Here is a 14,993-nt window from a genome sequence, read left to right as displayed (position 1 = left end):
TTAACCCGACCTTGAAAATTATTGAAGGATTATTTATGTCATTATTGCAAATTAGAATGATAGCACATAAGGAAAGCATGGCACTTTAATATACGTATCTTGTTAGCCCAATAGTTTTTAATTAAGAGCAACATGTATATCGAAAGTATAGGTTTGGTGCGTGTCTTATCACACATTACTGTCAGAAAGTGTGCATATTGTGTTCATCGGCAATAAATGACATTAGGCTATTCATGCGGGTAAATACGATTTACTTGAGAACTAGTATAGATTACTTTAGGTTAGGGGTAAATGTATGTAATTAGCAGCAAGCTTCGTGCTCAGGTCTTTTTTTCGGGCGGGTTTAAAAGATTCGGGTCCTGGCTTGGGCTTTATGTTGGACGTGTAGACTGCATTTCCAGGTTTGACGTATCAATGTCCAAAATGATGTCTGATGCAATTCTCTATTTTGACTTGTACCGTGTGTTTCCGTGCCTTTTCGGGTGAACAATTGGCTGGCCTTTGCATGTGTTTGTGACGGGTGCGTCTAGTGGATCGGGGTGAGCTCGCCTTTTTGCGAGCACCCAGTGTCATCATTTTTTATGTTGAATAACAAAACATGCTCCTGGTGTTGTCGGAATCGTGCAGTTGGGGCTACTTTTGGCAAGGACTTCTTGGAACGATGGAACGGCTTATGTCGTTTTCGTCAACTGATAAACATGAGATAAAATATCAGTGTATATGGTCATGTAATTAAGAAACAAACATCGAGTGGGAGTTGTTTACTGTACGATAAACAACGACCACGAATCGTTTATTTCTTATATGAGATATCAACATTACGTACAGTCTCTTTGAAGGTGTGAAATTAGGGAAAAGTACACGCTTTAAAATTAAATGTTTACCCGTACTTAAATAATGACGACTCCCTGAATAGAATATAACTGAATAGAATCCGACCGCGGCAATGCCAGATAAATTCGTTTTATGAACAGGAGGGTTTGAATTTGGTCTTTCCCGCATATTCTCGTCGATTATCTGTACCTTTTCTCCTAATACCGATTGTCATATCGCTCTCACTTTCGGATGCGATTGTTCGGACATTGTATTTATCTACCTTCCCCAGCTACATATATTGGGAACAATTCACTAGACATTTCTTTCTCACAAATAACGTCAAATTTACGACGTCCTCAGGTTGCGAGTGCATGTTCGAATCTCCATAAATGATGTCATGATAGAACAATGTTTTATCGTAAAATACATATCGATTCATTCTTCTTTGTTCTTTGCGATTTATAGCTGTCTTTTATCATCAAATGTCAATTTCTCATTGCTATATCATGACGTATCCGTGTCATAACCAATCATGTAGCAATAGCATACACAAATATCGTTGACTTCGACATAGAATATGATATGATATATATCATAGTCATGATATATGATTATCCTTTTTGTGCACTATTTCTGGTTGATAAACCTAACATATGCTTACTTTTAAGAATAGCGACTATACATTTTTATATCACTTTATCAGGTTTGATAATCTAATTGAACCTAAATGTATGTATGTTGTAATAGCCTTAAGTTGCTGAGTGCAGCATTAAACAACGAACAGACAAAACATGATATCTTTCAGAAATATGTTAACAATATCGATGATGAAAAATAATCTCCACAATCTCCATACCTCTTTCTCTGTTTAATATGAAAACATAATAACCTTTTATTAATCTGAAGCAATAATAATGACAATAATATCATAATAATATCATCATTATTTATGTTGCTTATCCTCAAGTGGGGTAGTCCTCCACACTATACATTCAGTGATGAAGCCCATGAACATATTAACTGTGTAACATACATTAATGGAAATTTGATGAACAGTTGAAGTTAGCAAATGATATTATTTGGTCGAACGTCTATCACCCAATACTACATTATTGTGCTGACTTATTATTGCATTAATTTCATGATTTACAGGATTCATGAAGAACATCTCACGTGGGATTAACAGAGGGAATTACGGCTATCGACTTGCTAATTATTTTTGATATTCATGCTAGCTCAAACGATCTATTGGTTTGATTTATTGTTATGGTATCCACAAAATAAGTAGGATCCGTTTTTTCCCCGTTGTTCTTTGTTTAACGCCACCCGCAGCAATATTCCAGCTATATGACGGCGGTCTGTAAATAATCGAGTCTGGACCAGACAATCCAGTGATTGATATCATGAGCATCGATCCACACAATTGAGATACAATGACATGCATCAACCAAGTCAGCGAGCCTGACCACCCGATCCCGTTAGTCGCCTCTTGCGACAAGTATAGTCGCCTCTAACGACAAGCATGTGTTGCTGAAGACCTAGTCTAACCCGGATCTTCACAGGTCAAGTGGGATTCAACTGATATATTAAGATGAAATAAAACTGAATTATAATTGCTGTTTAGATATCAAAGTTTGCCAACGTGTTACAAAATGTTTGGCCACAGGAAGGCTACGTATTCACAACATATTGTGCTAGGCACAGTATAACTGAACTGAGAGAGGACGGTATTCCTCCTTGTGGGTCACCTGCTTGGCGATATGGGACGGGAAAACTGCAGGGGGTGAGGCGAAAGCTGAAACTGACTGTGTTTATGAATCATTGTCATTTAGTGGTGACATTAAATCTAGGAGACTATACGCGAAGTCGCGCACACACAGAACGGAAAATTTGGATAAGTCATTACCCAATCCGCATGCGCAGAACGATTGATTTCAGTACTTCGAGGACAGCGTCAAACTCGGGCCTGTAATCTAACTCGCGAGAACTGACCAATGAAATCTGAGAAGTAGAAATACCGGTAGACGCTGTTGCTTGATTGACAATGTCAATCAAGAAAGGGAGGAGCTTGATGATATCGTTGTCTCCCAGTATATTAAAAAAACGACGTTATTTGGACGGAAAAACGATGGTTTGAAAACGTTAATATGCGGAGTTGGTCTCGGATGTTTCTGCTCCAGTTGTGATGCTCTACTTCATTTAATCAATTGGTCTCTACAGTTTCAGCTCCATTTGTGAGATCTGTTATAATGTGATGTTCTCTCGTGTTTAAGCTCTAGTTTAGATATCTCAAGTCGCAATGCGTTGTTCTCTAATGTTTCAGATCCAGTTGAGATGCGCCAAATCCTTTAATTATTATGTGTTGGTCGTTTAATGTTTGAGTTCCATTTGAGACGCGCAACTCCCAACTATAGAGTTTCTTTATGATTCATATCCAGTTTGAGACGAATCACTTAGACGAAGCAGATTATTATTCCTGACAGAATCATTTTTTTCAATATTATGGTTTAAACTCGGCGCTACTTTAACCTAGTATAGTTTCTGTAGTCACGGTGACTTTGACTGAATGTAAACATGTCCTTCTACAATTGTAGGTTATTTATACCCAGACGACCAAGGTGCCTGGACATGGGTTACACATTGCAACTGTCCGTGGTCACATGGGCTCCATTCTGAGAAAGTCATGCTATGCTGGACTTTCCCTGTGAAGAATGTGGTCAGTAGATATAGGGGTGTATTTTGCTGGTCCGAATGTTCCGAGTAGTGGGGAAAGTATAACCTTCCGCATTCATGGTGAAGTGTAAGAATGAGTTGCGGGTGCTGTCCACACCCAATGATACCCCAGTTACCGTAGAAAGGCAGTTGTAGTGTCAGCTGAGGTCGTCTGGAAATCTGTTTCCTTTTGCTCTTATATTGAGAGTTATTAAGAAGCTCTAAAGGTTAAGATGCGCCACTTCTATAAGGAGTTAATCTTTAAAAGTTTCAGATCTAGTTGAGATGGCCACTTCTACAAGTTGGTCTTTAATGTTTCAGATCTCGTTGAGACACGCCGCTTCTATAAGGAGTTAGATTTTAATGTTTCAGATCCCGTTGAGACCTGCCACTTCTATAAGGAGCTGGTCTTTAAATGTTTCAGATCCCGTTGAGATGCGCCACTTTTAAAGGTTTGTTTTTAATGTTTCAGATCCGGTTGAGACTCGCCACTTCTATAAGGAGCTGGTCTTTAAATGTTTCAGATCCCGTTGAGATGCGCCACTTCTAAAAGGAGCTGGTCTTTAATGTTTCAGATCCCCTTGAGACACGCCGCTTCTATAAGGAATTGGTCTTTAATGTTTCAGATCCCGTTGAGACGCGCCACTTCTATCAGGAGTTGGTCTTTAATGTTTCAGATCCCGTTGAGACTCTGCACTTCTATAAGGAGTTAGCCTTTTAAAGTTTCAGATCCCGTTGACGAGCCACTTTCTGGTAAAATCAGTTAGTGTGTAACGTTTAAGCTCCAGGTGAGACGCGCCACTTCCATAAGGAGTTGGGCTTTAAATGTTTCAGATCCCGTTGAGACGCGCCACTTCTATAAGGAGTTGGTCTTTAATGTTTCAGATCTTGTGTGTGACGCGCCGCGTCCCATAATTAATGGCTCTCTTTTGTTTCAGCTCCAGCTGAGACGCACCACTTCCTATTATAATGATCTATTTTGTGTATAATGTTTTAGCTCCAGCCAACTTCCATAATCAGTTTGTCGTTAGCGTCGGTTGCGACGCACCATTTCCTACTCTGACAAGTTGGTCATTCAGCTCCAGTTTCTCACTCTTTGCGTCATTAACAATATTACGAAAATTAAATTTCACCATGAACGTACTGGCATCCGCTTACCATGTAAACATTTCGTAGGATCCAGCTTACTGCACTGCGGCATCCAGTGTACCAAAAGTGGGGTTGGTACCCTCATGACACCCCATGTACTGTACAAAGGCAGGTGTGGTGTCAGCTGCCGTCATCAGGAAGCACGATTTCGATCTTGTGTGTAGATAGCGATAGGTAAGGAAGTTGCAATTTCGGCTGGCCTATCAATGTTGCACAATAGTCCGTGGAGAGACTACGAACACTCATTACAGAGCTTGCACAGTCCTCTCTCCCAAAGACCCGTGAAGATTCCGGGATAGAATAGGTCTTGCTTGCCGTAAAAGGCGACTATGCTTGTCGTAAGAGGCGACTAGCGGGATCGGGTGGTCAGGCTCGCTGACTTGGTTGATGCATGTCATCGATCCCAATTGCGTGGATCGATGCTCATGATATCAATCACTGGATTGTCTGGTCCAGACTCGATTATTTACAGACCGCCGTCATATAGCTGGAGTATTGCTGATTGCGGCGTTAAACAACAAACCAACCAACCAACCTCTCTCCCAAATGCTATAATATCGGGTGTGAACCTGGACGCCCAATATCTTTTCGGGTCCATGTTTTCCTCCTGACTCAAAAGACCTTTCTGTGTATCCGTCTCCAGGGTTGAGAGGTTTAAAACAATATTGGTACCCCTACCAGAAGATAGCAAACACAAAATAAAACAAATATGTAAATTCACGAAACTGTCAACCACAGGTATGCACGGGATATGAATGTTCAGAATTTAGATCCAATCTAAACATATATTTTATTGATTTCGTATTTCGGTTTCTGTAAGCAAGAAGTTTCATATGTGCTTTTATCGGTACGTCTTTTATAGGTCACACGACATTCGTCACAACTCGTCGCTCTCCGTAACTTGCAATCATGTTGGTTATAACAGTTTTAACATGCCAGTTATTCCATTCATACTTGACGGTATCCCTTACATCATCTATGAGATATAAGATTACAGGCATATGATTAGTCTGTTTTTGAAACAGAAAAGTTCAACCGAAAATGAAATAATCGATCACACTACTTCCTTGTTAACTGATAAAAGTAAAAACTATCTCCGACAACACGCCCATTAAGTATTTACAATCTAAATATACAGGAAAAAGTAAAATTCCGAATGTATTAACTCAACTATCACCTGAATATCTGTATATTGATAAAGACCCCACATGCTCATAGGCTCATCTGGAAAGAAATATTTGTACGTTTCATTATGTACAGAAATAGGAGGCTGATTTCCACAGCCGACTCGGGCGTTAAAGTCTCCGTATAACTGAATATGACAGTCTGCAACATAGCTTGGTTGTCATAGATCCACTGCTCTAAACGTTCTAAGGGTGGTGAGGTAGCATAATAGTTAAAGCGCTCGCCATGCCGAAGACCAGGGTTCGATTCCTGGAATATTACTAAAAGCACCGTAAAACCATACTCACTCACTCGTTAAAGTCGCCGTATAACTGAATATGACAGTCTGCAACATAGCTGGGTTGTCATACATCCACTGTTCTAAACGTTCTAAGGGAGGTGAGGTAGCCTAATGGTTGAAGCACTCGTCATACTGAAGTCCATGGTTCGATTCCAATTGCGTGGATCGATGCTCATGATCTCAATCATTGGATTGTCTGGTCCGGACTCGATTATTTACAGACCGCCGTCATATAGCTGGAATATTGCCGAGTGCGGTGTTACACAACCAACCAACCAACAGTGTTTGAACCACATTTCTGGTGTCCTCTGGATATTGCTGGAATATTACTAAAAGCAGCGTAAAACCATACTCACTCACTCACTCACTCAAAAAACGTTCTTATAACAAATAGGTTAACTTGTAAAACTATTATATATTGACACATATGAAGGATCATATGCTACTGTCAGTCGATCATTAGCTGTATCTACACACAAAGTTTGTAAGATTCAGCTCTCAGACAGTATAAAGATTTTTTTAAACTAGAGAGTGAATTAATCCATTCATAGACGAACGCTTACAGCTTCAACGCGCCTCTTTATGCCATACATAACATTCTTTATTACTTGTCCGTGAAGAGATCTCCCGTTTAATAAACATACAGATGTATTACACATTGTGTAATACCAAAACGCGTGCTTATGTACTCTCGGAACACGTTTCTCGAACAAATATTGAAACCTCTCAACCTCCCTTGGCTTATTCAACGACATTGCGTGTGGAGTTGATAGATTACTGAGAGGAGCTTATGCACACTCGATGATCCCAGCAACTTTGATGCTAGGCTGACGTCACATGGCATTGTTTCGCCAATAGATCTTGCAATAAAATTCCACAAATTACGTCATCGGGTATGGTGACGTTATTGTTAACTTTGAGGTGCAAGGCCCGTTCCTAAAGGCGATCGTATTGTAGCGCAACGACACTCGTTAATCTAAGTTAAAGTATGTGAGTTGCGATAGTCTTAGCCTTACGATAATTTTGTGAATTCTAAAGGTGGACCGTTGTATGGTATTAAATTCATACGTTTAAACTTTTGACGTGTTTAAAGTATTATTCTGTTAAACTCAATTGAAATATGCCGTGGATCGTGTAGGTGCCAGCCTATTCATACTCAACAGTATAATTAAAAAAACGTTATAAATGGCAAGTAATAAATAAAGTACTATACCACAACTATTCACTCGTTTAATAAAATTGGTATTACACAGGAACGAGTTTAGTATTCTATATATCCGTCAGGATCCGACTATGTTTAATTATTGTCATTGTCATTTACTGAAAGTAATATTCCTTATAGCCGGAATGTTTTGTTTTCACACTAATACTCAAGTATTAGCACACATGTAGCTGCCTTCGTTGATAAATATCAGAACTGCCTTGATTGACAACGGTATAAAAATAGATATCGAAACGTCGCCTTTACAGTAATTAAAGAAGTTGTTATCCATAAATTGGGTCTACTTTGTCAGAACAACTTTGATTAAGTTTTTCATATTCCAAAAGGCGGGTTCACTCTCTCCTATCAGCGTGTTTGCGGTCATCTCTGTACTTCTGAAACAGCCCTGAGAGTCTGTAGACACATTTAGAGAAACATAGGTCGTGAAATGGTTAACTTCCTTTGAGAAAATATTCTAGAACGTGGAACTTGTTTTTTTTTACGTTTGTTTACAAATCCTTCCATTAGCCGGTCCTGCTCAGATTTCAGAATAGGCGCGTGTGTTTACAACAGGGGAAAAGTCCGGACTGATAATGTTTCTATCCTACAATGTCTAAAAACATTTTGTGTGTTAAGATTTCTGGGCATCGAATACTCAGAAAAATTCGAAAAAGCATAATGTTTACCTTCTACGTATTCACCTAAAATAAATGTAGCAACGTGATCAGGATTTCCGTCCCAAGACACACCCATTGTGTGAGTTAAACAGCCCTCTTGGTACCTTAGATGTCAAGCACAAAGTGTACAGAACCTTATTACAATCATTCAAATCTCTGGTGTCGTTCGGGGCGGTGGGGTAGCCTAGTGGATAAAGCTTTCGCTCATCACGCCGAACACCCCGGGTTCGATTCCCCACATGGGTACAATGTGTGAGGGGCGTTGGGGTAGCCTAGTGGATAAAGCTTTCGCTCATCACGCCGAACAGCCCGGGTTCGATTCCTGACATGGGTACAATGTATGAAGCCCATGCCTGGTGTCCCCCGTCGTGATATTGCTGGAATGTTGCTGAAAGCGGCGTAAAACAATACTCACTCACTCTAGTGTCGTGCTGCATATTTGTATAGACTCTGTGTCATGGCAATTTGGCATGGCGCTAGACACGAAACGACATTGCAGATTGTCATTTTGTTTATGATGCTGGGCCTAGATTTTCGAAACGATCTCAGTTAAGATTAATCTTAACACCTTACGATCAAAGATAAGATATCTTAAAATGTTTAATGGCTCCCAAAATACCATTCAGTATGTCAATTTGCAACACTGGCCGATTTTATAGGCTTTGCATATTGTATAAAGCAATTAGTTGGCGAGTATTCGGGAAAGACAAGGCCACAGAATAGATCAGAAACGCGGAAAGCACGAGCAGCTGTGTATTTAATAGACGTGTCGTCAATAAGTAGTTGTCTATACATGTATTGCGGCAAATACAATATGACCATAACAACTGTATGTAATTCATTTGTAGTCAACTCGTTCGCATCGACAGCCGTACACACCAACCTCTTCACAAAAGATAAATAAGTCCAATGATGGCAGTCTGAAACGGACTATAGAAATATGCGCACTTGACTCCGTTATAATGATAATAGTGTAGTCTTCTTAAAACATCTAACCCACACACAAAAATCATTTTGAGAAAATTCTAGATGTGCATCTTGTAAAATGACAAAATGACGCTGCGTTTGTTTTGTTAACATTGCTCCCATGATGCATGTTACATGACACTTACATAGCCATAACCATGGTACACGATATGTATTCGGAAATGTATACCAGTTCATTACACTTTTGAGAGACAGAGGGAAAACATTACCGAACTGCCCAAGCTATATGGTTTTCAATTCATAGCATCAAGTCTACGGTATGATAAATAAAACAAAACAGGTATAGGGGTGGTCTCAAAAACAATACTGGGATGTAAAAGGATATTAGACAGCTTTGATACAGGGTGATTAGGCGTATAGTATACCTGTTTTAATTTATGAGCACAAGATAACCCTGACTTGTAGCAGAATTTGGGAGAAATTAAAGATACAATTAATGTTAACTGCGCTAACTATTGCCCTCGAAGAGATGGGATTTCGACACACTGCGCTTGGCGATGACCGAGCACTTTTCAGGGGAAAATATTCCATTCTGTCTTTAAATTATCTCCGAACCATTCATAACTATCATAGTCAGGGCGTCCAGATAATTTACCTTGATGAATCATTCCACTGACTACATGTGACTATCGGCAGATGGACAAAAAGCACCCACATACCATCAGGTAAAGGTAATCGTGTCAATGTTTTGCTAGGTTTCGAGGCGAAAAAGAAAATTCATAAGGAAATTATAGGAGGTGATGTGTTAAGAGACTGGTTGGAACTTCAGCTATTGCCCATTTTAAACAACGTCAGTGTCATTTTCATAGATAACGCCAGTTAATATAACGTCCGGGGATCAGATACTGTCGCCCAAACCATGAATAGTCTGAAGACGACCATACATAAATATATGACATTGTCGACTTCAGACAATATGAAACGAAAGTTCAACTCATGGAGAAAATTCGGCTGAATAAGAACCCTGTAAAGTACCGGACATGTGTCTTGGCGGCACAACACGGTCACATTGTCTTACGTACGCCAGTCAGACATTGTCAGCTCAACCCTGCTGTGGCCATCTTGGCTAAGTGTAAAAGGTTCGTGGCAAGACATAACACAACATTCAAAAGTACAGATTCATGATGTACCGCAATACTCCCATTGCTTGCAGACAGTTGCTATTCGACCTCCTTAACTTTGAGTCCCTAACACTTAGGGTGGTGCATCGCAAAACACGCCCTGACAACGACCACGTATGCACACCCGGCCAGGGTTGCTGTTATCCTGATGGAATTCTCTTCCACCAAGGGCCACGGGTTGCCCTGTCGACTAAGGTGCCGCGATTCGCTGTGCAGAGTAGCGTCCCTTGGGCACGCCAGAAACCTATGATTGTGGGTTCGAATCCCGGTTCGCCCCGATTATGTTTCTAGGTTTGTCAGCACCATACCCGTGCTCGTGGGTTTCACCGAAGAGGTAAACGTCTGAGACCTGCATCACTTCGGGCTTTCCTCCCACATTAAGCTGACACGCCGTGTTAAACTGGAATAATGTTAAAAGCGGCGTTAAACCGAACTCACTCACTTACTCACTCACTCTGATTTTAGCAAGTCAGCGTTAAACCTCAACGAAGTTTGTTGATTTGCGTATTAAGCAATCTCATCCCCTCACTGATTGTATTTTCCTGTTTTATTACATCACGATCATGATCTTCATAACTATCTGGTATGGAACATCCTTTGCACCAAATGTACTCCACGACAGAATAGTATAGTACACCAATAAAATTAATGTGGCAGCCTTGGCGCAAGGCATATCTCCTCATGTCCTGGAAAGTACTTACGACTTCCCGAGGAACTGAAGCATGACGAAAACTGATTACTCCAATACAATATATGTTCTATTACATTTCGTGTCTGCTACGATGACCATTTAGTCAACTGGTCGAAACAGATAACAGAAATCATCAAAACTGAACAGTAGTTTTCAGTACTTTATTCCGGGGGATGTCTTTCAAAACGACTGAAAATAACCAGTCTCAATTATCCGCCGAAGCATATACCATAAGGTGTAAAAGGCAAAGTAGCGGTGAAATTACACTGAAAATCATAAATGACAGCAGGTATTCATGAGTGAGTGAGTATTTTACGCCGCTTTTAGCAATATTCCAGCAATATCGCGGCGGAGGACACCAGCAATGGGCTTTACACGTTGTACCCATTTCGGGAATCGAACCCGGGCCTTCGGCGCGTGACGAGCGAACGCTCTTATCACTAGGCTACCCGACCGCCCCAGGTATTCATGAAAAGCATTTCCAGACTCCCGGAAGCACCCTCCTTTCGGACAACTTGTATAAAAATGTGTTTGTTGTCTGACGCCTCACAGCAGACCTCCTGCCATGACGCCTTTAAACAAACCAGACAAGCAAGTGATAGATCAGAAACTTCAGAAACGATTGGCCAACACCACCACAACTGTTACTCCGCCGCACCGCCTCTTGCCACAAGCAGGTCATACACAGAACTATGACCCCTGCTCTTCGCTATCCACGCTCCTGATTTACCAGCATGGTTCCTGGCATTGATGTCAAACATGTCCAGTGAGAGGATATACTTAACTATCGACACGTATCCTCCCTCACAGGCCAGATGAAGGATGTTCCTGCCGTCACTAGAAACATATGATGGGTCGGCGCCTTTATTCACAAGTACCTTGACCACGTCTCCATGTCCCCACCGTGATGCCTCCATCGTTGACGTCCATCCCTGCGACCCTCTACCGTTGATGTCCACCTTGGTGTGTGACAGAATATATTTCACTATGTCTACATGTCCTCCACGACAAGCAAGATGAAGGATGTTATTACCACCATCAGTAACAAGTAACGGATCAGCTCCGTGTCTCAGAAGTAACTGGACCAATTTCGTGTGTCCTCGCTCAGCTGCCCACATCAATGGTGTCCTCCCCCACTGTCCTCTACCATTGATGTCCACAATCTTCAATGAAAGGATATACTCCACCATATCAGTAGATCCTTTCAAGCTGAGCAGCTCCAGGATAGATTTGCCGCTATCATCCGCTAATGACAGATCAGCTCCTTTTTCAACAAGCAACTGAAATACCTCTCTATGTCCCCGCAATGCTGCCCACATCATCACTGTCCTGCCCGACCTAGTTCTGTCGTTGATGTCTGCACTGCCCTCAGACAAGAGGCGTCTAACTAGCCCCAGTTCCCCTCTCCAAACAGCATCATAAAGAGACGTGTTTTTGTGTAGGATGGTCTCTGGCGAATCATGTTTCACTGTAACAAAAAGACTTACATGATACAAATGTGGGACATAATTATAAGAAACTTGTCTCAGTTTTAGCTAAATACAGCCAAGAAAAATGTAGTAGAATGTTTTTCTAGTCAGAAGTGAGTGAGTGAGTGAGTGAGGTTTTACGCCACTTTTAGCAATATTCCAGCAATATCACGGCGGGGGATACCAGAAATGGGCTTCACAGATTGTACCCATGTCGGGAATCGAACCCGGGTCTTCGGCGTCACGAGCGAACACTTTAACCACTAGGCTACCCAACCGCCCCTAGTCAGAAGCATCTGGTGAATAACTGCTTCTTTGGCATGAGCAAAAGTTCTTTTATCATTACTAAGGGTTGTGAAATACTTCCAGTGAGAGAATAAATGCGTATTGTTTAACGGCACAGCAATATTTCAGCTGTGTCATAGTATAGTATAGTATAGTATAGTATAGTATAGTATAGTATAGTATAGTATAGTATAGTATAGTATAGTATAGTATAGTATAGTATAGTATAGTATAGTATAGTATAGTATAGTATAGTACAGTACATGAATGCCGCCTTATCCAGCAAACAAACAAACTGACCAGATGTCTGTGATGACGCGTTTCTTGTCGTTCCGCATGTAGCAGGCTGCTGGACATGGGAGACTGAAATGGATAATATATTTTTTCTTTATATGTAAACTGTCTTTTTTACAGTGAGCTAATGTTTAATCATTCAACTAACTCCTACTTAGGTTCTCTGAAATGTTCACTCACAAATGAGTATATTGTAGTTGACTGAAACACACAACAGTCTTCGGCTATCCCACAGCAGCTTTACATACACATGCAGCTCCAAGAGACCATTGTACGATTCCGACTACATAACAAGCACGTGTTTATGAATAAATACCAAAAGAGACCACACTTATTGTCATAAGTGTTAGTGTCATATTTACAAAACAATCTCTGGTAACAGCAGAAAGAACCCTGATTCCAATATGTTAACGTATGAGCACATGTGATATGTAAGACCACATCCTTCAAAGTACCATTATTCAAGCCACAGTTTTAAACGTAGTATCTTTGTTATTTTAATTGATGGCTAAAATCCGTATCATCACCAGCAGCTAAAGGGATGGTGTAAATCCTGCTGGGGAACCGTGCAGGTAGCAGAAGTATCGTAAGTCCCCACGGTCCCTAGTAAGGTGGCCTACCTTTGGTTGCTGGTGAACTGTAGCCAATTTTTATATTGTATTGTTGAATGATAATATATTCTTTTAAGTATTCTAAGCTAGTTTCGAAATCGAAACGGTGATACTCTAGTTATTATACTGTCCATCGTTGACAGTTTTTTATTAAATCTAAATATAATTATTTTAACTTTTTCGTCAAGATATTGCTGAAATATTGCCGATGTGATGTTAAATTTCATTCACTCACTAACTATTAGAACGTGTAAAAAGAAAAGAACTGAATAATTCACTATTTTAATCATGATTGTCACGTATCATAAATTAAAGGCACGTGCACATTATCCCATTCTTTCATTAATTTTGCATGCTGCACATGATATATAGTCAACGAATTGTCAAATGGTCAAAACGTAATGATAGATTGGTGAACATGTCAGTAGTGGCTATCCTGGGTTTGCATTTGCCCTTACGATCTCGTGATTTACATGGCCATTCACCTAGCAAAATTCCTTACACCATGAGGGACACGTGCGTCTTGAAGACGTCTCCCTTGCTCTGGTAACGGTGTTAGTGTCTACACCAAAACGTTGCCTTCATTGTAATAAATAAGTTGAATATCCTTATAACTATCTCCCTTGCTCATAGTACCAACTTCTACAGTAAACTACGTTTATAATGAACACGCTTATAACGAACTGACTGATATAACGAACTTATTTTTTAGTACCGACCATTTGTTGTATACGTGCTGTATATATGCTTATAACGAACTAAAATAAGTGGTCCCTTTGAGTTCGTTATAACCGTAGTTTACTGTACATGTCACTTAAAGAAGCCTCCCTTGCCATTTGTGTTGAAGTTCCTGATGTGTCTTCTTCTATGTGTTCCCATTTTTGATTTTTCAGGTGAATAATTGACTTGCATTTGCAATTGTTTTTGACAGGTTTCACTTCTGGGGCAGGACACGCCGACCTTTTCGCGAACATCTGGAATCATCACTATTTGATAGTGATTCATATACAAGTGATTATGATATGGTCGGAATTGTAAAATGAACTTTAGTGTCACAACTTCTCATGATTATGGAAACGGTTTTGTAGTTCTTTTTAATATCTTGGCCACCTTCTCCTTCTCCATCTTTAGTTGGATGTCCTTTTCCCCCAGCTCCATGACCTAGCCTGTGTCCCACGCCGCCATATGCAATGCCTGCCACATTGACATGAGCCCCATCACCGAAGTGGTTGTGTATGTTGACGACAGGCCTTCCTCCATCTGCATCATCCTTGCCAGCCTTCTCCCCCTCTACGACCACCTCCATTGGGCATTACCCAGCAGTCGTTGTAACAGCTGGATTATTCCTGCTGAAAAAGAACATGGCAGCCATATTGAAAACATATTTGGACCGTTTGACCATCTGGTTTTCAGAGGTGAGGTGAGGTGAAATTGGGTTTAACGTCGCGTCCAAGATTATTGCACTTATATAGCGACGTGCATGCACGTGTGTGTGTGTGTGTGTGTGTGGCTGCT

The 14,993-nt window shown here is 40.7% G+C and overlaps 1 protein-coding gene across 1 annotated transcript; it reads right to left on the bottom strand.

The window, feature by feature from the left end:
• Nucleotides 1-11,463: 11,463 nt before the first annotated feature.
• LOC139441579 (ankyrin repeat domain-containing protein 29-like) lies at nt 11,464-14,784 on the bottom strand. Its single transcript, XM_071222391.1, has 3 exons — nt 14,589-14,784; nt 12,874-12,936; nt 11,464-12,287 (listed from the first exon to the last, which is right to left on the bottom strand). Exons 1-3 carry the CDS (start codon nt 14,782-14,784, stop codon nt 11,464-11,466), a joined length of 1,083 nt encoding a protein of 360 aa, XP_071078492.1.
• Between the last annotated feature and the right edge of the window lie 209 nt (nt 14,785-14,993).

This window comes from Haliotis cracherodii, unplaced genomic scaffold (assembly GCF_022045235.1).
Source record: "Haliotis cracherodii isolate W230 unplaced genomic scaffold, xgHalCrac1.p SCAF_41, whole genome shotgun sequence".
Taxonomy (NCBI): Eukaryota; Metazoa; Mollusca; class Gastropoda; order Lepetellida; family Haliotidae; genus Haliotis; species Haliotis cracherodii.
The sequence above is the reverse complement of the archived record's forward strand: the minus strand, read 5'-3'. Positions and strand labels throughout refer to the sequence as shown.

Coding starts and splice junctions, on each gene's coding strand:
- LOC139441579 (XM_071222391.1), bottom strand. CDS start 14,784: ATGGAGGTGGTCGTAGAGGGGGAGAAGGCTGGCAAGGATGATGCAGAT. Junction 12,937..14,588: donor TAAAGATGGAGAAGGAGAAG/GTGGCCAAGATA, acceptor TATCCATTTCAG/TCTCCCATGTCCAGCAGCCT. Junction 12,288..12,873: donor CGCGTCATCACAGACATCTG/GTCAGTTTGTTT, acceptor TTTTTGTTACAG/TGAAACATGATTCGCCAGAG.